The sequence below is a fragment of the Tursiops truncatus genome, chromosome 15, assembly GCF_011762595.2.
Source record: "Tursiops truncatus isolate mTurTru1 chromosome 15, mTurTru1.mat.Y, whole genome shotgun sequence".
Taxonomy (NCBI): Eukaryota; Metazoa; Chordata; class Mammalia; order Artiodactyla; family Delphinidae; genus Tursiops; species Tursiops truncatus.
The window spans coordinates 14,696,429-14,719,832 of record NC_047048.1 but is presented as its reverse complement, the minus strand read 5'-3'; the positions used below and the strand labels follow the sequence as shown (position 1 = coordinate 14,719,832).

Here is a 23,404-nt window from a genome sequence, read left to right as displayed (position 1 = left end):
TATGGCTGAGGTTGGAAGAATGTCCCAGAAGAACTGGTAACCTCTCAGCTCCCTTCCAATTCTGACATTCCTCAACTCTTACCTTTCTTATGCTTACGTGTCAACTTAACTCTGGAAACTGGTACGTCGACCTTGTGCATTATTCCAGCATGATGCTACTTTCTGTGAATGTGCTGGGACTTCGGCTTATCTGTGGAGTTACTAGCACTTGTCTTTTACTGTCACCCACTCAAGTCAAGGCCGGCCTAAAGCACAGGTGGCATCTGAGCACAGGTGGCCCTAAAGCGGCAGGGCTGTTCCTGTGGCAGCACACAGTCTGTAACCAGCGACTCTGACGGTGGCGAGTGCTGAAGCAGAGGTTTCTCAAGACTCCGTACTCGGTTAAGGCCGTGAAAACGGCCTGACGCAGAAGAACCATTTCCGACGCTTCAGCAGTACAGATCGTTGAATTTATGGATGGTCGCTTTTAAGCCCACTCTTTACTCTCATACTACAAAAGCCTTTATTTTCACCTCTAACGTTCCGTTCTAGCAAATGACCACAAAATCCAGACCAGAAAACTTCCCGGTCTGCCATGCACAGTCCAGGAAGCGCTTGCTCTGTGTCCTGTGGAAGTCGCCCCCTACTTGGGAAGGAGGGGCTGACAGAGCCCTTGTCAGCAGAGAGGTAGTTCTTGCTTAAAAAGTAAACGGGCTGTTTCCCACGCACTGTGACTTCACAGCTGACCGGTGGCACTTGGTTTCATTGGCAAGTTTCCAGTATCTCTCTCGCAACAGGAATGCTGCACTTTTCGGTTGTCTCTGACGAGTGAAGATCCCTTTTCTATTCCCTATCGGCCTCTGTGGTGCTAAAAACAAGGCAAAAGGTATTTCAGATGACTTCTGATGGGCCAAATCACAACCAGCCTGGAGCCAAGCTGGGCACTAAACAGAGAGGTCCTCATGGTTTAGAGATGCTTGGTCTGAAGTGGTATCTGATGAAGTGGCTCCTTAACGGGTTAAAGATTTAAATACCACTGCTCCCCAAAAACACTTAGCTCCCTGGTGTGTTAATTTTTCTTCTGTTAGGGAAATAATCCAAAATTATTTATCTTTTACTTGCAAAATAAGGTTTAAGACATTATGGGTACCCACCTGCCTGGTAACTGGAGCAGGGCTGAGACAGAGTTCCCCTTGGAAAGGCTTGCGCCTATCTGAGGAGACAACTGTGCTAGTGGGAGCCAGAGACTTGACCAGTCACAGGCGCCTAAGAGGGAGCTACTCGTAGATTTTAAAGTCCCGCTGGGCAGACTTTCAGCTGGGTCCCCACCCCTGGTGGCAAGTCCGCCAGAGCTGGAGCTGGGAAAGGAGCAGCTACACTCCCAGCGAACCCCTCCATCTCCTAGAGAAACCACCGCTTCTGTTAAATGGAAAGCAGGTCTTTCCCACTGAAAAGCTCAAGACAACAATAATTTCTTCCACGAAAAGCAAACACCAGGCACTGTGCCAAGCGCTTCGTCAAATGGAATCCCTGTGTCAACCTGCAAGGTGGGAGGCGTTAGCCCCACTTTACAGGCTTGTGAAAAGGTAGGTACCTTGTACAAGGTCACACAGCTAATTCCTTACTACGCGAAGCAGTGCACCTAGTCACAAAACTAGACTTCCATCCAAGCTTATTTCCAGGAGCTGTTAATCTCGTTTGCCAAAAGCAGAGTGGAGGCTCATGCTGTCTCTTTTTTTCTTCACCTCTCCCATTCGGATTTTTAATTAAACCTTAATCTTCTAGGGACTTCCCTCGTGGCACAGTGGTTAAGACTCCGTGCTCCCAATGCAGGGGGCCCGGGTTTGATGCCGGGTCAGGGAACTAGATCCCACATGCATGCTGCAACTAAGAGTTCGCATGCCACAACTAAGGAGCCAGCGAGCTGCAACAAAGGAGCCTGCCTGCCACAACTGAGACCCGGTGCAACCAAATAAATAAATAAAAATATATCAAAACAAAACAAAACTTTAACCTTCTAAAAACCTGTCTTTCCCCCTAAGTAATGTAATGTAATTCCCACTACTACCAAATCCTTCCCTTCTTCCCCAGATTGCTATCCTAAGTTTATGGTATATCAAGAAGCTAGTTACCTAGAGGGGTAGAAAGAAATGGGAAACTCATTTGGAACTTTTGTGAAGTAGCCCTCATTATCCCCACGTGAGAAAGTACAGGTCGTATTCACCTTGAAGGCTTTTAAACACTCCCACACTCAAAACCTTTTGACACTTAACCTGTATTTGGCAAACTTGCCTTTTATAAGTGAAAAATATAAAACAGACTGAAATATCTGAAGTTCCTCGGGCTTTGTACCTTATTCTGGAATAATGAGTATATCCCACAAATAAATCCAGTACGAGGTCCACTTTTTCCTCATACTGTGGTGAAACACAGAGGTAAGCTAGCCACCTCTGCCTTGAGACGGTAGCCTCTCCCATTTGCTTGTTTACCTTAAAATGATTTAGGCAGCCAGCAGGTGATGGCTGCTTGCTAAAAGCAACTTACTTCTCCTAGGGAATCCTCTATGTAGCCTGCATTGATTACATCAGCTTTCCCCCTTCTCGTTTCCAGGGTTCTTACAACCAAACGTCCTGAACTAAAATGCCAACCTGAAAAAAGGAGAGCGGTACATTCCATTCACCGAACTGCCACTTACACTGGTCAGTCATAAAATCAGCAAAATTCCAGATGAGCTCTCCAACCACATATTCTTTTCGTTTTTGATCCAGAACCACGTGATACTGCTCAAGCAGGCCTTTCTGGTACTCTTCACTGAACATCAGAGGTGGGTCCTGGAAGTCAAGGCAAAGAGAATTTAGGACTCAGAACAAGCAGGACTGTAAATGTTAGATAAAAATAAAGATCCACGTGATGACCAAAATATCTGTCCTCATGGTGGGCTATAGTGACTGCAGGACTTGCTGCTGCTGGTGTAGGGACACAGCCAGGGTATGACACAGCCCAGGGTAAAAAAAAAAAAAAAAAAACCTTAATTAGTAACTGGGTTTTTTTGGCCACACTGCGTGGCACGCAGGATCTTAGTTCCCTGACCAGGGATTGAACTGGGGCCCTCGGCAGTGAAAGTGCCAAGTCCTAACCACTGGACCACCAGGGAATTCCCATAAACAGAATTTAATATTTGCTTTATCTTTAACATCTCTATTCCCCAGTGCAGTCTTAAAGCTGAACTACACTAGGAGAAAAAGTATGTCTCTGGATAATAAGTTTAAAACCCAAGTTTGAAGTAGCTGCCGGTGCATAACTTGAGAACTAGAGTGACTCAGATTTAACTCGCCTCAGATTCTTCTGTATCTCTTCTGGGTAAGTAGCTGCTGTTTAGCCCATTCATCCATTCAACAAATAATTATTTAGTATCTGCTTATATGGCAGGCATTGGAGACAAAGTGACAAACTAGAAAGATAGGGTCAGGGAACTAGATCCCGTATGCCACAACTAAAGATCCTGTGTGCCGCAGCGAGGATCCCGAGTGCCACAACTAGGACCTGGCGCAGCCAAAATAAATAAATAAATAAATATAAATGCTATTATAGGAAAAAAATGCTATTACAGGGACTTCCCTGGCAGTCCAGTGGTTAAGATGCTGTGCTTCCACTGCACCACTGCAGGGGGCACAGGTTCGATCCCTGGTCGGGGAACTAAGATACTGTATGCCTCGCGGCACAGCCAAAAAAAAAAGATACAGAACGACAACAGTGAAAGCTAATATACACCGAAGATACGACTGTGCCACTGAGCCCTGTTTTGTTGCAGTTCCAAATCAGAATTTGAGGGCAGGGCAAGATGTCGAGTTCCTTCTGTGTTTTAATGGAAATGACCCTGCCTTGTCTAACACTAGCCACAAGAGGTTATTTAAATATAAAACTACTTTAAACTACATCAATCACGCTAGTCACGTTCCAAGTCCTCAAAAGTCACACGTGGCAGTGGCTCCCATTCTGGACGGTGCAGGTCTAGAACATTTCCATCACCACAAAGGCACGTTCAGAGAGTGCTGACCCAGACTCTTTCAGAATTTACTTTTTTTAAAAAAAATCTTTATTGAATTTGTTACAATATTGCTTCTGTTTTATGTTTTGGTTTCTTGGCCGGGAGGCATGTGGGATCTTAGCTCCCGGACCAGGGATCGAACCCACACCCCCTACATTGGAAGGGGAAGTCTTAACCACTGGACCACCAGGGAAGTCCTTTTCAGAATTTGTTAAAAATTCAGAGTTGGTCACCTTTTCAAAGAGGGAGGACAAATGTATGTACTTTGTCTTCATAAGATACTTCCCCCTACATTAGTCTGTCCAAGTGGCACTCTGTGTAGGCAAGATGAATTTAAGGGTGTGAACAGAATAAGGGAGTCCATTTGGGTTACTGTTCAACCTACTGAGGATCAGCAAATGAAGAAATGTGTCAACAAGGAACCCCAGCCGTTGTGACAGGTGTCGGCTGGCTGGGGTTCAAGAATCCACATGAAAACAATCCCCACAAAACAGCCTATCTTTGGTGAGGAAATGGACAAAACAAGGAGAAAAAGCTAGTGATTAAACCTTGCTCCAACAACTTCCCTGGTGGTCCAGTGGTTAAGACTCCACGCTTCCAATGCAGGGGGTGTGGGTTCAATCCCTGGTCGAGGAACTAAGATTCTGCATGCCGTGCAACACAGCCAAAAAAAAAAAACTCCCCAAAAAACCAAAATCTTGCTCCAAGATCTCACTCATTTCTCTTAACAAGTATCATTTAGCACCTGCTGTGTGCCGGACCCTGCTGAGTGCTTGGGAAGCAACGACAAATAGGATTTAGTCTCCCTCCTGGAGCCCTCGGTCTGGTCAAGGAGAGAGCCAAAGAGATCATGACAGTGCACAGTGAGAAATGCTGAGACAGAGACGGAGCAGGGGGAAGAGTTTCCTCTGCCCGGGCAGGTGGAGTAAACCTCACCAAAGAGGAGCCACCCAAGCTGAGGCTCGAATGCTGAGTAAGAATCCATTAGTTGGGCTTCCCTGGTGGTGCAGTGGTTAGGAATCTGCCTGCCAATGCAGGAGACACGGGTTCGAGCCCTGGTCCGGGAAGATCCCACATGCTGCGGAGCAACTGAGCCCGTGCGCCAAAACTACTGAGCCTGTGCTCTAGAGCCCACAAGCCACAACTATTGAGCCCACACGCCACAACTACTGAGCCTGCGTGCCTAGAGCCCGTGCCCCACAACAAGAGAAGCCATCACAATGAGAAGCCCGTGCACTGCAACAGAGTAGCCCCCGCTTGCCACAACTAGAGAAAGCCCGCGGCGCAACGAAGACCCAATGCAGCCAAAAATAAATAAATACATACATACATAAATACACAAATAAATAAATAATCCCTTAAAAAAAACAAAACAGAATCCATTAGTTGATGATTATGGTGCTAAGAAGGGCATTCTAGGTAGAAGGAACAGGCCAAGCCAGAGCAGAAGCCAGTGAGCACAGTGAAAACAGGCCAGGGTCCAGGACTGAAGGCAGAGGAGGATGAAGACCTGGGAGATGGCACAGGGCAAAGGATGCTGACAGCCCTGACCACAGATTAGGGCTTCGTCCTGTGGGCCAGGAGAAGCCGGTGACGGGACTCCCAAGGTTTGGATTTGTTTCAAAGACCATTTGGCCAGCTAGTGGGAGGCTGTCTGAGGACCACTCAAGTGAGGCAGAGGCTGAGTCCAGGGCAGCCATGTGGAGGGGTAGGTTAAGGTGAGCCTGGTGAGCTATAGGAGGTCATCAGGACAAGTGAGGGACCGGGAAGGAGGCACCTTTCTAGCCTGGGGCAGTGAATGACATCACTGTCCAAGACAGTGAAAAAATAACTCAAATGTCTACACTACTTACCTCGTGAAACCCTGTGATGGTTTCTGCTCCGTACTCGCTCTGAATAATTGGCTTCTGGTAGGTCTTATACCAGCTCTCAAACTGGGTTGCCAGCTGCAGCTGAATCACTTCCATGTGCCCGTAGTCATGATACCAGGAGTAGTAACTGTTCACACAGATGACGTCCACATAAGGCACCTGGAAGAGTGTTAAAACGTGTTCACGAACCAGGAGAGTGTAGGATAGCGTCGGACTTACACTTGGGCGGTGGGGCGGCACTTCTGGCACAGGTGGTAAGAAGGGGACACAGAAATGAGTTAGGGGACTTCCCTGGTGGCACAGTGGCTAAGAATCCGCCTGCCAATGCAGGGTACACTGGTTCGAGCCCTGGTCTGGGAAGATCCCACATGCTGTGGAGTAACTAAGCGCGTGTGCCACAACTACTGAGCCTGCGCTCTAGAGCCCACGAGCCACAACTACTGAGCCCACGTGCCACAACCACTGAAGCCCATGAGCCTAGAGCCCATGCTCCGCAACAAGAGAAGCCACTGCGATGGGAAGCCTGCGCACCGCAACGAAGAGTAGCCCCCGCTCGCCGCAACTAGAGAAAGCCCGTGTGCAGCAATGAAGACCCAACACAGCCAAAAATAAAATTAATTTTAAAAAAGAAATGAGTTGGATGCTCACACGTATAGGACGTGGGGTTAGAAAAGACCTGAATGGAACAAGTCTCTTAACTCTGGGCTGGTGCCCCCGACCTGGCTGCAGCTGGGCTCAGGGGAGGGTGCCCAGCGCACTGGCCCCAGTGGGAGCCCAGGGCCCATCCCAACCCGACTGTGTTCCTCTTTAGGTTGTGCTCCTGTCACTGGCTGTCCCCCTGGCCCTGGAGAAGTATTCCCAACTAAGGGACAAAAGCAGTTTTTCTCCTCACAAAGGCTCTTGATTCACCTTCCTGAGCTAGTACTGTGGGCCATAAAGTGGCTGGAAAATTCCCTCCTAGGAGGGTAGCCCAGATGATGGGGTGGGACTGCCTCGAATCTGAACAGTGTGGTGCTCAGTGGGCAGCAAAGCTCACCTGAACCCACACTCACCTCCAAAGTCTGCACTGTGACTGTCGTGGTCCGTCTTTCCCAAGTGACCTCGGCACCTTTCCGAACTGGTGGCGGAAAGATGCAAGTGGAAAGTGGTGCCTCTGGGTGGGCACGTGACCATGACCATGGCTCACAAACCCCACCAGGTGAGCCTGGCAACCTTCTGGGGGGACCGGCAGAGGCTCCCCTGCCCACTAGAATGGGAAGGGACACCACTTAGGCTCTGAGAAAGTCCAGGTCTGCCTGTGTCACACTGGTATTTGACCACAGTCTTCGCACTCCTTCAAGGGGGTGTTGTCGAGGGATGGCACAGGAACACCAGGGCTACAAACTGTCCCATCCATGTCAAAATGACAGTGCTCACAATTTATACTTGTGCATAGGTTTTCTCATCCATTCTTTCTCCTTTACATGATTTCTCTCTCTGGGGCACTTTTAAGTACCGGCCTCAGTTCTCTAGCGGAGGAGCATCTTCTCGCTCCCATGTTTTACAGCTTCCGTGCAACTCAACACGGCTTCTGAGGGGCTGCTGCGCCCAGGGACCGCGAGGGTGGCCGTGGGGTCTGGCCGGCTGTGTGAGCCTGTTCCTTTGATTCTCAATCCCAGGGTCTGGATCTAGTCTAGTCTAGTCCGGTTCCCAAAGCTGGGTTGATGACTGGAATCACTGAGGAGTTTTTTAAAAACTCAGATTCCCACCCTGGACTTTACTAAATCAGAATCTCAGAATCCAGATATCTACACTTTCAGAAAGCTTCCCTTAGTGGTTCTGACGATCAGCCAGGTTTGAGAAACGGGACGATGATGACTTTAGGCTCCCTTAAACCTCTACCCTTTTCTGAGCCTATTAAACTGAGGGGCATAAAATTAAACTGAGGTGCATAAAAACGGATGAGTCTGAACTGAGAATGAACTCGACCTCCCTGTGCCCAGCCTCCTTAGATTCAAGAAGCCACACTGCCTGGCAAGTCAACGGGCAGTCCTCTTTAACCTAAAGACCATCCATGGAAATGGGTGGACTGGCTGCTGTGGTCCCTCCCAGCGGCTCATGTCAGCAAGCATCTGGGCAGGATGAGAGGACAGGCAGAGGGGAGACGTGGCATGGAGACCCCCAGGCTCACCCCCAGGTCTGCTTCATAGTTGGAGTTGGTCACAAAGGTCACGGGCCGGGAGGGGTCCAAGGCTTTGGTGTGGGCAATCAGCGTCCTGTCCACGGAGGGCAGAAGACACAGCACCGTCAGTCAGACCAGGGAGGACTCTCATTCCGCATCCTCTCCTTCTCATCTTCCCAGCCAAAAAGACCCCCAAGACACCGCTCTCCTCCCTGCCTTCCAGGGTATTTCAGGTAAGCAGACATGTTCTTCTAGGCATCACGTTCCCTGACATCATTCTTTCCTCCTTCCTCCCTCCCCAGTTCCTAGTCCCCCACCCCTCCCAGAGGAGAGGCCATCCTCCAGGGGCGGGAGACACACAGCAGAGGTCCTTGGGCTGGGCACTGCCAAAAGCTGGGCTCTGCATCTCTGGCGAAGCTCTTGAAAATAGGACGGGGTGTGGATTAGGATGGATATTAACTTAGCATGTAAGTCGGGGGCTGGGAGGCAGGCTGTGCGCTGGGCACTCACTAGAAACTTAAACAGCCGTGAAGCTCCATGGAGCGAAGCCACACGGGCGAATGTAACAAATTACAAGCGCTGGCGGGAATGATGAAGGGGAAGCACGGGGTTCTATGAGACCGTAAGGCGGCACATCCCCGACACCAGACCGTCAGCACAGCCTCTCTGAAGACACGGCATTTACACTGAGTCCTGCTAACCAAGGAGGGGTGGCGAGAGGATGCTTCCCAACAGAGGGGCTGGTCTGTGGTCAGGGCTCAGCCTCCCCAGCGCAGGTCACCCTCACTCACTGTTTAAGCCTATTTTCCTCTTCTGTTTCCTCACAGTTGGTTTTCTTTTCCTTGACACCCCCCCCCCATTATAACTCTTCTCACTCGAAGGCTGTGGTTTCCACAGGCCAGAACAGTGCCCTGCGACCTGCAAGTCCCTAACCCACTGTCCGAAACAGCCTGTCTGTCACCTGGGGAGCTTCAAAGCCCAGCCGAGCGCCTCCGGCCCAGGCAGCCCTACTTACATCCTGCCCCATCCCCACTGCTCCCAAATCAAGCCTCTTCTTCTCCGCACCTCCCAGAAAGGTTCACAGGAAACCTCAGGCACCTGCTCCTTGGAAGCTTATCATCCTTTCACGTTCACAGAAAAAATTCCGTCCACCAGCCTGGCTCAACATCCCTGTGCCACGTGCTCTGGGGCTGTGTGTCCGGAGCTCAGCTTCACCCGGGTGGGTCCACTCCTCAGAGCCTCCATCTGGGACACTGGGATGCAGGCAGTGTCTGCCCCAGGGAGTATTTCCATGGCCTCTGCTGCCTCCACAGGAAGTGAAATAATTCCCCTCTCCAGGCTACACTACAACTGCATGATCGTTAAGAGAGAGAAGGAACCAAGGAACACCCCGAGGGGAGCCAGCCCAGGGCGGGGAGATGACCCCTAAGTGGGATTTCTGTCCACAGCAATGCCTGGGGGGTGGGGGGAGCTACTGGCATTCAGTGAGCGGACCATGAACTTTAGATGGCCTGGTCCCGTCCAACAATGTAACTTAGAATGGTTAGAACACGCACGTCATCTCAAACCTGTTTATAATTACATGCCTAGGTAAGCCGGCTTTATAAAGCTTAATTCCCCTTTACAGATGAACCCGAAGCATCACGAAGCGGTTTTGTGCGGTTTTAACACGCACTAAATTCCCCAGGAACGGAGATACCATAAAAATCGAGGGAAGACTATACTTGGTTTTGGTTGCAACTTTACCTGGGGTGGCTCAGTGTTTTAGAAGAGGGCAGCACTGAAGAAAATGCTGCTAACGGGATCAGACTCACCAGCTATGCTTTCCAGCCCCCGCCATCAGCTTTTGTAGCTGTGCTTTCAGGGAGATGCCACATCTAGATGCAAGCTCCTGACCCCTTCACTGCATCTTCCGGGGAGTCAGGCCCATGCACTCACGGATTATTTAACAAATGACTCCCTTATACTACGGTTAGGCCACATCACTATTTTTTTTTCTTTCTTAATTAGAAGTTATGTGTATAAGTGGGTTAGGTTAACTCTGGATTTCACTTCAGGTGTGTCAAGGAGACACTGGGTTGAAATCACAATCTGGGTGGGTGGGTACTTGGTCCCCTGAACTGACCAGGTATGGATGCACCTGGGCTGGGAGCAGGTGCTGACCCTCTCACAGCCCACGCCCACCCCAGGGCCCACTGCAGCTCTCCCGCAGCTACCAGCCGAGGCTGAGCTGGGCCAGCGGGCTGAGGTCTCACCCCTGACCCGGGGAAGGCAGGGGCACTCACTTAAAGTAGAAACCAGCTGGTTTCAGGAAGGAAGCGGGCTCGTTGGCCACAGACCACATCACAACAGACGGGTGATTCTTGTCCCTGCGGACCATCTCCTCCATCACCTCCAGGTGGTGCTGCAGAGACACGTTGCTGTAGCTCTGGCTGCGGGGCCGAGGGAGGAAAGGGAGCGGGTCACAGGGTGCCAAGCTGGGCGGGCTGGGCTGTGCGGCTGGCGGGCACTCACGCTAGCACGATGCCCACTCCGGGACTCTCGTCGATGACCACGATCCCATAGCGGTCGCAGAGCTGCATCACCTCCTCTGCGTAGGGGTAGTGGCTGGTGCGGAAGGCATTGGCGCCCAGCCAGCGAAGCAGGTTGAAGTCCTTCACCAGCAGCGGCCAGTCAAAGCCCTTCCCTCGGATCTAGGGGACAGCACAGCAGAGTGAGCCCCTGCCCCCTGTCCCCGTTGAAGATGCCCTTCCTACTAGAGCTGGGCCCCTCAGAGTCACCCTGTTAGCCCGCTATCCAGGCCAAGCACAGGCCCCATCGGGCAGTGGTTTTGAGCGGTTTGCTTAACTGCTCTGAGCTGCCCTCAACCACTTCAAGGGACGCGGAGGAAGGGATGGCGAGAAATGGCCCCCCACAGGGACTCAGGAGCCCCAACTCACGTCTGCATCCTCATGCTTGTTGACCCCGTGGAAATAGAAAGGCTTCCCGTTGATGAGGAACTGGCTCTGTGTGACAGCCACGGTGCGGATCCCCACGGGCAGGGTGTAGAAGTCAGACACAAACCCAGCAGCCGTCTGTGCGGTCAGCTTCACCTGCAAAAGCCAAGCACTGGGCATGAGGCATCCTGGATGGCCTGAACACAACGCAGCCCACACTTCAGCAGGATGGCCCCTTGCAAACCACGGCAGCCCACCTCTGGAACAGCAGGTAGAGAGATGCAGGAAGTACAGGCATCCGCCATGAACAAGAAGGAACTTTTATGCAGACCTACTAGAGCATGGACTTGAGGATACGGGGAGGCGGAAGGGTGAGCTGTGACAAAGTGAGAGAGTGGCATGGACATATACACACTACCAAATGTAAAACAGATAGCTAGTGGGAAGCAGCCGCATAGCACAGGGAGATCAGCTCGGTGCTTTGTGACCACCTAGAGGGGTGGGATAGGGAGGGTAGGGAGGGAGATGAAAGAGGGAGGGGATATGGGGACGTATGTATGTGTATAACTGATTCACTTTGTTACAAAGCAGAAACTGACACACCATTGTAAAGCAATTATACTCCAATAAATACGTAAAAAAATAAAAAATTTAAAAAAGAAGGAACTTTTGCCCACCCTGCCCCTGGGGCCTGCTCTTCAAACTGGGCCTCCCCACCAAGGGCTGGAAAAAAGCAGGCTGGGGACTCTTCAATCCAACTGACTGGGAAGATCAGAGGACCATGCCTGCTGAAGCCAGAGCTGCTGGATGGGGGGAAAAGGCCTCCCACAGCCCAGTCCTCACCACCATTACCTCCAACGAGTACAGGTAGGCAGGGTGCTCGTGCATCAGGTACGGCCACCAGAGGTGGGCACTGGGCACCTGCAGCTGGCCCCGGCCCCCAGTCCCCTTGGCCACGACCGTGCCTTCCTCATCCAGAAGACACACTTCCAGCTGGAAGTGCTCACTGCCCTGGACAAGGATCTGGTAATTCACCAGCCCTGCAGGAGACAAGACAGATCAGACAAGAGAGAAAAGGAAGGGATGTGACCTGGGGTCACACAGATGAGAGTGCCCTGAGGCCACCTTTCTGAGGAGCCCCTAGCTGACAGCCGTTAATTTTTTGAGCTTAATCTGCAGCGAGGGGAGATAAAGTGAGAGCGGCACAGTGGGAAAGGGACATGGGGTTCTCCTGCATCCTGGGCTGTCATTCACCACGAGCTATGATTTGAGGCAAGCCCCGCTTCCTCCCAAAGTGAAGTCAGAGCAGATGGGTGATTTCCGCTGCCCCTGCCAGCTTGGACAGGCTGGATTCCAGCTGCTGGGGTGGGTTTGACAGTCTTTCTCCTAGGGGATCTTTCCAAACAGGGAACAAAGCCGCTGGGGGCCTGGCTGACGGCAGACCCTGCCAGGAGCCTCACCAGTGTCTTGGTCCACATCGGTGGCGACGGTGATGTCATCGATGTAGGCGGTAGGCGTGGTGTAGAGGAGCACAGTCCGATGCAGTCCCGCGTAATTGAAGAAGTCAAAGTTTGTGTTCTGGACAAAGTAACCCTTGGGGTACCTAGGATGGCAGGACAGTGGCCTTGCCCTGGGTCCTTCGACCTCAGCTCACACGTCTCCCTGGCCTCCCGGAGCCAGGGCCTCACCTCTGTTAAGGCCACCCTGCCCCTGACGGGAAGACCACTGGGCAGAGCGGGGAGGGGGGCGAGGTGCTGCTCACTTGGAGGTGTCCGTCTTGTAGAGGATGGTCCCTGGCGGCAGGGTGTTGGGGGAGAGCGTGTTGTTGATGGCGATGGTGATGCGGCAGGAGGACAGGGGCCCACTCTGGACCAGCCTGCTGATGTCAGCCTCGAAGGGGAGATGGCCCCCCTCGTGCTCTGCCACATGGACCCCATTCACCCACTGCAGACACAGGGATATATGAGGAGGGGGCCCTGCCACCTCAGGCGCTCCCTCACGTAGAAGTGCAGTATGGGGGGAGCGGGTGGGACGGGCTGCCAGCTGCCACCCGCCTCAGAGGTGGAGTGAGGGAGCTCTGGGGGAATAGATGAGGCCACCCTCCCCACCCAGGGCACAAACCCCAGTGCGGGGCATGAGTGTGCCCCCCACCCCACGGGCACCGCAGGAGGCAGGCTGCCGGGTGACGGCTGGGAGCCAGGCACCCTACTCGCTGCACTGACCACGATGGCGTAGTAGTGGGCGCTGCCGATCCTCAGCACCACGCGTGTGCCCAGGTCCTCGGTCCATCGCTGGGGCAGGGCGGCCTCCCGTTCATACCACACCCAGCCGACAAAGCTCCTCAGCCGCCCATCCTGGCCCACGTCGTTGAAGCTGGAGGGAACCGGCATGTCCAGGCTGGGGCCCGACTGAGGAGACAAGGACCGGAATCAGGTCCAGATCACCTGGGAAGCTAAGGGGCCCTCCCCAGCAGCCCCACTTATGGGAAGAAGCTGGACGAGATGACTTCTCCCAGACCCTCCCGGATTCCAGGCCACCCCACCAGCAACCGATCAATGTCTTTTACGGACTCAGTTACTTTTCGCGACTCCATGAAGCAGACCCAGTCACGCACGCACGCACGCACTCACTCAGTGGTGCACAGTGAACACCTACATGCTGTTTTAGGCGCTGGCAATGAAAGAGTGAACAAGGCCTCTGCTGCCAGGTGAGCAGCTCTACGAAGAGAGCGTGGAGCATGGCAGGGGACTATCTTAGGGGCCAGGGCCCCTGAGATACGACCTCTGGACGTCCCGGCAGAACCAGGTGAATCTGAGCCCCGCAGGGAATCCCCTGAACCTCCGCACCCTTGAACACCTCAGGGAGAAGGCAAGGCAGGAGTGGGGCAGAGAACTCAGTGAGTCTGGAAGCAGCCTGGGGAAGAGCTTCCTGAAGACACACGTGACGTCCAAGGAAGCAGGGATTTCCTGTCCCTCACAGCTGTCTGCCCAGCTTCTGGCACAAGCCCTGCCACATAGTAAGGACTCAACAAATATTGGATGAATGGATGGATAACTTGCTGATGAGAGACCAACTGCTAGGATGCTTTGTGTCCAAGGTCTGGTGAGGCCATAAGTTCTTTCTCAGGGTAGCGGGCAGCAGGCACCAGGGTCTCCATGGAATGGGGTGAGCCTATGGCCACAACCAGGCTAGGGCAAGAAGGATCTGCAAAGTCAATCTAGACCCTGACTAAGAGGAAGATGACCAACTGACTGCCCCAGGGAGGGAGGAAGGCTGGCCGGGGCGCACGGGCCGCTTTGCTGAGGAAACTCTGAGTTGCGCAAGAAGTGCCTGGCACCAGCCCCCGCCCGCCCCTTTCTTCCTCCGCTGATGAGGGCTGGGCGGCAAAGACTTTAAAAAGAGGATCTAAGTGAGGTGAGTGTCGGATGGGCACACAGGCCTGCTCCTGCTCCTGTTCTCAGCCCACACGATCCAAGTCAGAGGGGAGGCCTAGAGGGGGATCCTCGGCTGGATGCCAAGCCCCGTCCTCTACCTGAACCTTGGAACCCAAGGTCCTTCCTGCCAGGGCAGAGCTGGCCCCAAGACGTCCAAAGCCTCCCCTCCTGCCACTGCGCGGCCACCCGCCCCCAGGTCGGTGCCGGGACACTGTTCCGGCTCCGCTTCCCCCACCGACATCGGGCCCGCCCATTTGCTCGTTCCCGGTCACTCTACGGGTGGGTCGACCCCACGCCCCCACAGGCCCGTCCATCTTTAACCTCCTCCTGGCCGGCAGTTCCGAGGGCTCAGGGGAAGGCTCCCCACACCCCCGACCCGGCTTCCAGGAGCTTCCCTGCCCTGGTCCCCGTCCCCAGAGCCCGCACCTCCCGCAGCGGCGTCCGGTACCACTGCTGCTCGAAGCCCTGGCGCCGGTTCTGGGAGAAGTCGGCGCGGAACTTCCAGAGGCCGTCCAGCTCCTTGCGCTCCCGCGACCGGCTCTCCTGGGGGTAGAGCATCCCGCCCTGCAGCAGCGCCAGCCCACAGCCCCAGAGCAGCGCGCCGAGCACGGCCCAGGTGCCCGCCAACCCCCGGAGCATGGTTCCCGCGGGCCGCTAGCTGCCAGCATCCCCCGCCCGACGCCGTGAGCGCGGGAGGCGGGGCCGGGGTGGAGCCTGAAGTCACGTGTCCCGCCCCCGCGCCATCTTCGTTGAAAGCGATTGCGCGGCTCGGAGGCACCCCGTGAGGCTCGCGCCCACAAGGCCGTTCCAGGCCCGCCTTCCTGACGGAGGGTGGCGGCGGGGGAGGGCCCGCGGGGAGCCCGAGATCCACCCCAGGCCCCGAAGGGCGGAGGTGGCAGGCTCTGCGCCCGCGAGGTCACTGCCATCCTCCGCCCTCCCCCGCCCTCCCTCGCCCTCCTATACTCGGCTGCTCGCGCCCAGGGCGGCTGGTCCAGGGCCGCGGGCCGCAGCGAAAACCGGGAGATGGCCGGGGTACCACTGATGCTTCGAGGAGGCCGACCTGGGACACCTCCACTCGCTTATGCTTGCGGGACACCGGTGAGCTCAGACGAAGCCTCAGCATCCTAGTGCCTTTCGCGCAGGCCCACCTGGCTTATAGCCTTGACCCTGGGCTTGCACCTGCGGTCCCCTGGGCCCCGAACCCCTACCCAGGGGCCCGGCGCTCCCTCTTGGCATTGCGGATACACACATAAAGATGCAAGGAGCGGGGGTCTATGGTACAGGTAACCTGGCCTGGATGCAATTGTTCGTACAATTACTTTATTTTTAATTTATTAATTTTTGCTCTGATTTCATGTTCACCAAAGCAACCTTCTGGTAATGGACCTTGACGCCGTAAAAAAAGTAGTTCCCAGGGTGGTAAAAATAAATATATTGTAAGAAATGACAAGGCCTACAGGTTTTTCTTTTCCCCAGATGCTTACCATATAAACATAAGAGAAAGTAAGATGCAAAAGTATATATAGTATGATCCCAATAGTGCTAAAATTATATCCACACAGATCTAGATAGTTGTAAAGTGTTATTATGGGTGTTATAGACGATTTTCATTTTGTTCTTCGTATTTTCTGATTTTTTGAAAATTTCTATCATGAACATGCATTATTTTTATAATCAGAATCAAACCAATGAGCCTTTTAAAACTAGCAAATGGGCAAAAATAATTAAAGGTCGATCTGCTTCTATAAATTAATAAATTGATTTTCCATTTGTGAGTCAACCTATATATATATTTAGTTAGTACAAGTTGATTTTCCTCTTTTTAATTTTAATTTTTTATTTTTGGCTGCGTTGGGTTTTCCTTGCTGCACGCAGGCTTTCTCTAGTTGCCAAGGGCAGGGGCTACTCTTCGTTGCGGTGCGCGGGCTTCTTATTGCGGTGGCTTCTCTTGCTGCGGAGCACAGGCTCTAGGCGCGCGGGCTTCAGTAGTTGCGGTGCATGGGCTCAGTAGTTGCGGTTGCAGTGCTCAGGCTCTAGGGCAAGCAGCTTCAATAGTTGTGGCACGCGGGCTCTAGAGCGCAGGCTCAGTAGTTGTGGCACACGGGCTTAGTTGCTCTGCGACATAACTTGGTTTCTGAACGTTTGAACCTGACGACCAGATACTGATGGGTAAAGCCCATTGGCCAGTTTCCTTCCCCACTAATTTTGCAGCCTGGTACAAACATATGGATCTGGAGATGAAAATTTGGGAATTGTTCAGCAGTGAGAATGGATAAGGTCACCAAAGAAATGAGTGCGGGTGGAGAACAGATTCACACATTAGCCCCAAGACACCCCACGTTATGAGTACAGGGGATGAAGCATGGAGCAAAGGTCTCAAACCAGTGACCTCTGCGTTGGCAGGCGGATTCTTAACCACTGTGCCACCAGGGAAGCCCCTCAGAAGCTGTTTCTTTGCTAGAATATATCAACACAGCCTCTGGCACTTGATATGTGGCTAATGATGTGGTAAACGTGTTCTTTTCAATCCTCAGCAACAAGACAGGATCAAAAGCAGGTCGTAATTACATGGGGCAGTGGTAGACATTCACTGTCTAGCCTGAGGCCTACGCTGTGTTTATCCTCTGTCAGTATAATCTACAGGGACCGTGGGTTCCACACAACATCATACTGGCCCAGACCAGTATGGTCCACACCACAGGCATCTCTCACCTGGATTGTAGCCTCTTCACTGATTTCCCTTCCTCCACACGTGCCCATCCCACCAGAGCAAGCAGAGTGAGTGGTCTTTATAATAATTATACCATGTTATCTGGTTAAACAGTGGCTTCCCAGTACACTTTGGAGTAAAATTCAGACTGCTTGCTGTGGCCTTCAAGGGCCTGTGTGACCCAGCCCTGCCAGCTCTCACTCTCATTCACCATTTTGCAAACACTTGAGCCATTCTCCTGTTCCTCAAATGCTTCAGGCCCATGCCTGCTTTAGGGACTTTGCACACAATGCTCTCCTAGTTTCCCCTTTTTTGTGATTCAGGCATTGGCTTAAATGTCACCTCCTCATTGCGTTCTCCTCTTCTGCCTACTTTAAAATTCAATTATAATAGTTAACCACGGGACTTCACTGGTGGTCCAGTGGTTGGGACTTCGCTGGTGGTCCAGTGTTTAGGGCTCCACACTTCCACTGGTTGGCGGAACTAAGATCCCACATGTCACAAGGTGCAGCCAAAAAAAAAAGTTAACCATGGTAGTCGTTAGTGCTTTTCACCAAACATTTTTCTGGTCCTCCGCCTTTCTAGACACATGGTCTTTGCCCCTTTGAAGTTACGTGTGACCATGTGGCTGTTTTTGCCAAATGAGATTTTGACAGCAGAAATTTAAAAGCCAGCGCTGAGCTGCCACATCCCTTTTCCCTGCCTTGGCGATCATGGAAGCATGTGTCCAAATTGAGCTTCCATCAGCCTGAATTCCTGAGTGACTGAGGGTGATCAGTGCTTCCCTTCCGACCTGTGATGGATGTGTGGCATGAGTGAGAAATAAACCTTTATTATTTCTACCACAAGGCATTACCTTATTCATCCTCATAACATTCTCTTTTAAGAAAGGCAGTGTCAAGGATCATGACCACAATTTTACAGATGGGAACACGAAGACAAATGGAGCTAGTGACTTGCCAAGATCAGAGAAAAACCTGTAGCCAAATTCGGGATAGAACTTGTGCTTTTATAAATTCAAAATCCTTTCCTATTTCTTCTCAATGATATGTCTCAAATTTGTCTTAACTTTAAGCATTACTTTATCTATAAATTAGCATGTTTAGAATCATGCTAATGATTACAATCTAATTTTGTTTGAGAAGTGTGCATCATGAATCTGGCAATTTCTAATCAAATAAATTATAAAATGGTAAAAAAAAATAAAAAACACCTTTATTGTTTCAAACAACTAAGATTGTGGGGTTGTTTGCTATTACAGCATAGCTAGCCTATCCAGACTTATACCCTATAGAGCCAGGTACTTATCTGGGTGTTTTCCATGTATTAACTCATTCACTTCTCACAACATTAAGTAGGTACTATTATTATTCCCATGTTACTAATACAGTGACTGAGAAAAGTTAAGTAAAGGGCAGAGGTAGAGTTTGAACCTGGTTAGAGATTTATGCTCTTGGTCATTCTGCTATACGGCCTCTAAAAGACGTTCAAACTCATGTTTGAACAAGGGATTGACAGAGTCATGGGTTTTATTACATATTCATACATATATAGAGAAAAGGGAACTGCCAGTTTTCATCCTTAGAGAGAATGTGAGAGTGTGTGTGTGTGTGTGTGTGTGTGTGTGTGTGTATCTTTTAGGAATACAAGGATGTCACTTGATATATTGATTGCTATTTTAATATCAATACCAGGACAACAATTATCAAGTGTAACAACCAATTAGAATAACAAATTTGTTTTCTTTTTTTAAAATTTTTGGCCGTGCCACGTGGCTTGCAGGATCTTAATTCCCCGACCAGGGATGGAACTCAGGCCCACAGCAGTGAAAGCACGGCGTCCTAACCACTGGACTGCCAGGGAATTCCCTAGAATAACAAATATTTTAGAAGTTAAAGGTTATTTTTACAAGATCTGAAAATAAGTCTGAGTGTCTTAAAAAGACCCTCCCCCACCTTGTAGAAATACTTCCAAGGACTTTTTTTTTAAATTGTTTAAAACAAACTCTCTTGACGTATAGTTTACAAATAATGAAGTGCACGCGCATTCTAACTGTACAGTTTGATAAGGCTTGACAGATGTCTACACCTGAGTGCCTACCAGCACTATCAAAATTCAGAACAGTTCCATTACTCCAGGCAGCTCCCTCCTGACCCTGTCCAGTCTGTCCTGCCTCCACCCCTGACCCCAGGCAACTACTGACTGACATTGTGTCACCATAGAGTAGACTGGGCTTTTCTAGAGCTCCGCATAAACAGAATGATACAGGGTGCTTTTCTGTGTCTGGTTTCTTTCATTCAGTATAATGTTTTTGAGATTCTCCATGTTATTGCACATGTCAATATGTCATTCCCAAGGACAGTTTTTAGTAACAGAAAATAGAACAAGTTTCGGTTCTGGGCAGAACTTTCATAACTATTCCCAATTCCATACTTTATTCAGATAAGAGTCTTTGAACCAATTTTATGACCTGGAATGGTGTCTACCCTCTGCTGCTTGGAAACAGGAAATTCCTGAAATTCCTTTTCTCTTGCAACATTTTCAAAACTCAATACCAGCTTTCCATTAGCACCTAGAGAAAAGAAAGTTCGGGGGAGCGCCATACCCGCCCAATGGAAAGGAAAAAGGCAAAAGAGAATTCTAAGCCAGAGGAATAAGGGGCATGTAACGTTCTTCTCTGATACACCTGGTAGGGAATTCCCTGGCGGTCCAGTGATTAGGACTCCCCACTTTCACTGCTGAGGGGGCAGGTTCAATCCCTGGTCGGGGGAACTAAGATCCCACAAGCCGGCAGCACAGCCCAAAAAAAAAAAGAAAAAGATACACCTGATAGAAGTTAGCACCTCTCCCATCACCTTCTCACCTCTCCCTGATCTACCCCTGACACTTCTCACGATCTGAAACGACTGTGCCCATTTCCTTTCCAGAATGCCGGACACGTGCTTTGGCCAGCTCTAGCCGTGCTGACAAATGTAGCTCAGGCCCATCCATTTTAATGGCTGGAGACTATTACACTGTGTGAATACACCACCACTGATTTCACCCGTTTTCCTGTTGAGGATTTAGGTGGTTGCCCTTTTTCACTTTCCATCAACACATTCCTCATGTACCTCCTGACCTTGTGCTCACACGTGAGACTTTCCCCAGGTGTTTCCTAGGGATGTTGCTGCTAGGCTGGAGGCTCTGTTCATCTTCCCCTTTACTACGGCTGAGCACTCTCCGCGGGGGCTGTGCACACCAGTGCTTTTCCTCCCAGCTACCCCATGGAAGCTAAAGAAAAACACCCAGCCACCAGCCCCTCACTGGACCCAGCGCAGGCCCTTGTGTCTCCCCTTTCACCACTTCTGCTTGTGTCTGGTTCACAAAGAGGTCTTCCTTATTTTTATCTTGACTAGATTTTATCTTGACTAGATTTTATTCGTCTTTATTATATGTCTGAAGCATGGAGTCATGATGCTATTTGACTGTAAGTCTGTCCTAAGTGACTTTTCTATGCATCTCCCCCATCCCTGGGTGCCCTTCTACTGGTACACTTGCTCCTTGGCCCCAGAGATACCTTCCCAGGCTTGTCTTGAAGGCGGCATAGTTCTTTCTCGTCTTCTCTGGGTCATTTTTCTAAGCTTGGCTCACATGCCAGCTCTTTTGTTTCCTGATGGGGACAGGACTTGCTCCTAGGATAAGCAGCTGTCACTGCATTTGTAGTCAGGGTCCTGAACTGGAGTCCTGGCTGCCTGTCCTGAGCCAAACTGTGACTCTCTGGCAACTGACCGTCCTTTCGTAACCACAGTGATGTGGGCTTCGTGCCATAGGCGAGAGCATTCAGAGTATCACTTGGGTAAAGGTGACCTGGGGCCTATAGGGTGTCCACTGGACTCCAACCGCTTGATAACAGTAGTATCAGCAGCCCCCTGCCCCCCCTCCCCGCCAGCAGACACTCTGCTAAGAGATTCTTACAGCTCTGAAAGACTGTCAAATGGAGTTATTCTTTCTCTGCTACAGATGAGGAAATTGAGGCTGAATTGAGAGGAGAGATGAAATGACTTGCTCAAGGAAACACACCCGAAATACATTGACTTCTTTTTTTTTTTTTGGGCACAGCTTGCAGGATCTTAGTTCCCGGACCAGGGATTGAACCCGGGCCCTGGCAGTGAAAGCGCCAAGTCCTAACCACTGGGCCGCCAGGGAATTCCGTACATTTACCATTGTTGCTGGCACATTCACTCCTCTCCTTCCCCCAAATTACCCTGCGTCCAGAAGACTTTCTAATATCTAGGACAGAAGATAATATTGATAGAATAAGCTCGCCCTGGTGGTGAGGTGCATCAACACAAAATGTCCATGAAAAGATGTGAGGGTTCCAGCCTTGACTATAACAAGCAAGTCACAGGACGCTCAGCTGATCAGAGCACAAGTGTGAGACTTCTCATTTTTTTTTTTTCCAATAGATAAGTTTCACTGCATTTTAAAGATACCACAAAGAGGTCCTGGGAATCATTTGGTATCTTCTTGTTTCCATAGCAAGACAACTCTTAGATCTTATTCATCAGCCTGATGATTTGTTCCTTTTTCAGAGACATAGATAACATCCAAAATGTTCTGATACCCGTATTTTTAACTGTGTGGCTTGCTGAATCAAAGCAGCTGAATTTGATGCAAAGTCAGTGCAAATCACTTCCTGGGCTTGAGATACTGAATAAGCAATGCCTGGCCTCATATGAGCCCTGCAGATTTTTCATCTAAGAAATTTCCAGTATCAACAAGAGACCTGCTCTCCTGAATAAAGACGTGGGTGGGGAAGTGAGCATACACAGACGTACTCTTGTAATGGAAGCCCAGTGGAACACCCTTGATCATGTGTTGTATTGGACTTGGGACTGCATGAACTGGAGCCGGTTCCTTTCTCTTCTCCACTGTTTGTCAACCTGGAGTCCCTTCCTATTCTTTCCAAGGAGGCTGAGTTCTATACTGATGTAGTCCCTCTGCAGGATTCCTCTGGGGCCCTTCACAATAATTGTGTGTCCTTCTACAGTGATGTTGACATTTTCTGGAATGTCGACAGTCTGGTTGCTGAAAATAGGATTCATTCTCATGGTGGATTCAGCAAAGAGAGCATCTTAAGGTATTTTTTTGTTTTTATTTTTTTAAATGAATGAATGAATTTATTTTGGCTGCACCAGGTCTTAGTTGCGGCATGCAGACTCTTTAGTTGCTGCACTCGGGATCTTTAGTTGTGGCATGTGGACTCTTTAGTTGTGGCATGCAGACTCTTAGTTGCGGCGTGCATGCAGAATCTAGTTCCCCGACCAGGGATCGAACCTCCCGGCCCCCTGCATTGGGAGTGCAGAGTCTTACCCACTGGGCCACCAGGGAAGTCCCCTTAAGGTTTATTTTTTAAACAGATTAAAAAAACTTTTTCTTGGGGTATAGTTGATTTACAGTGTTGTGTTTAAACGGTTTTATTGAGATATAATTCACATATCATATAATTTATCCATTTAAATTGTACAATTGAATGATTTTTAGTATATTCATGTATATGTATGACCATCATTATGATCAATTTCAGAATATTTTCATCACCTCAAAAAGAAACCCTGTGCCTTTCAGTTATCTATCCTTCTATCCCTCCCACCCAGCCCTAAGCCACCACTAATCTATTTTTTGTCTCCACAGATTTGGCTAGTCTGGATGTTTTATGTAAATTATGTAATATGTGATCTTTTGCCTCTTAATGTTTTTACATTAAATGTGTTTACACTGTAATTCTGCTTTATACCAGAATTCATCAGAAACAGTGCTTTTAGCCCTGTGATTTTACACGTTTTTCAAGATTAGCAGAACATTACAGCAAACCCGTAAGTTATATTTTCTCCTCCCTTCTCTGAAGGAAAGCCCAGAGACTCTTTCTTTAAGAGATCATTCTAGGGGAAACAAAATGAAAAGAAGGACAAATGACAACCCAGGGAATTTGGGACATTTTGAATTTTTATTGAGGTTCTCACCATCCAGACCCCTGATCTCCAGGCCCTGCCTGCTGTGGGGTCTGAGCCCGCCTTTGTGGTGCAAAGGCTGGAAGGTGGGTCAGGGCTGCCTCTCCTCCCCCATGTGCAGACTGCAGAGCTGCCTGCCAGAGGAAGAGTGCCCAAGGACACCTTAGAGGCGGACATGCAGAGAGGCAAGAGTGGAGAAGAGGTGAAAGTCCCATTGCCCGGAGGAGGGAGCATTATCAGAGCAAGAGCTGAAGACGAGGCAGTTGCCAACAGGC

At 50.5% G+C, this 23,404-nt stretch overlaps 1 protein-coding gene and 1 pseudogene across 1 annotated transcript; both read right to left on the bottom strand.

Moving 5' to 3' along the window:
• Nucleotides 1-485: 485 nt before the first annotated feature.
• GUSB (glucuronidase beta) lies at nucleotides 486-15,108 on the bottom strand. Its single transcript, XM_033839096.2, has 12 exons — nucleotides 14,856-15,108; nucleotides 13,218-13,403; nucleotides 12,758-12,939; nucleotides 12,456-12,598; nucleotides 11,848-12,035; nucleotides 10,999-11,151; nucleotides 10,574-10,752; nucleotides 10,345-10,491; nucleotides 8,069-8,153; nucleotides 5,881-6,057; nucleotides 2,675-2,810; nucleotides 486-847 (listed from the first exon to the last, which is right to left on the bottom strand). Exons 1-12 carry the CDS (start codon nucleotides 15,066-15,068, stop codon nucleotides 678-680), a joined length of 1,959 nt encoding a protein of 652 aa, XP_033694987.1. The 5' UTR covers nucleotides 15,069-15,108; the 3' UTR covers nucleotides 486-677.
• Nucleotides 15,109-21,417: 6,309 nt separating this feature from the next.
• Nucleotides 21,418-22,709, bottom strand: LOC101336471 (large ribosomal subunit protein uL6 pseudogene; annotated as a pseudogene).
• Between the last annotated feature and the right edge of the window lie 695 nt (nucleotides 22,710-23,404).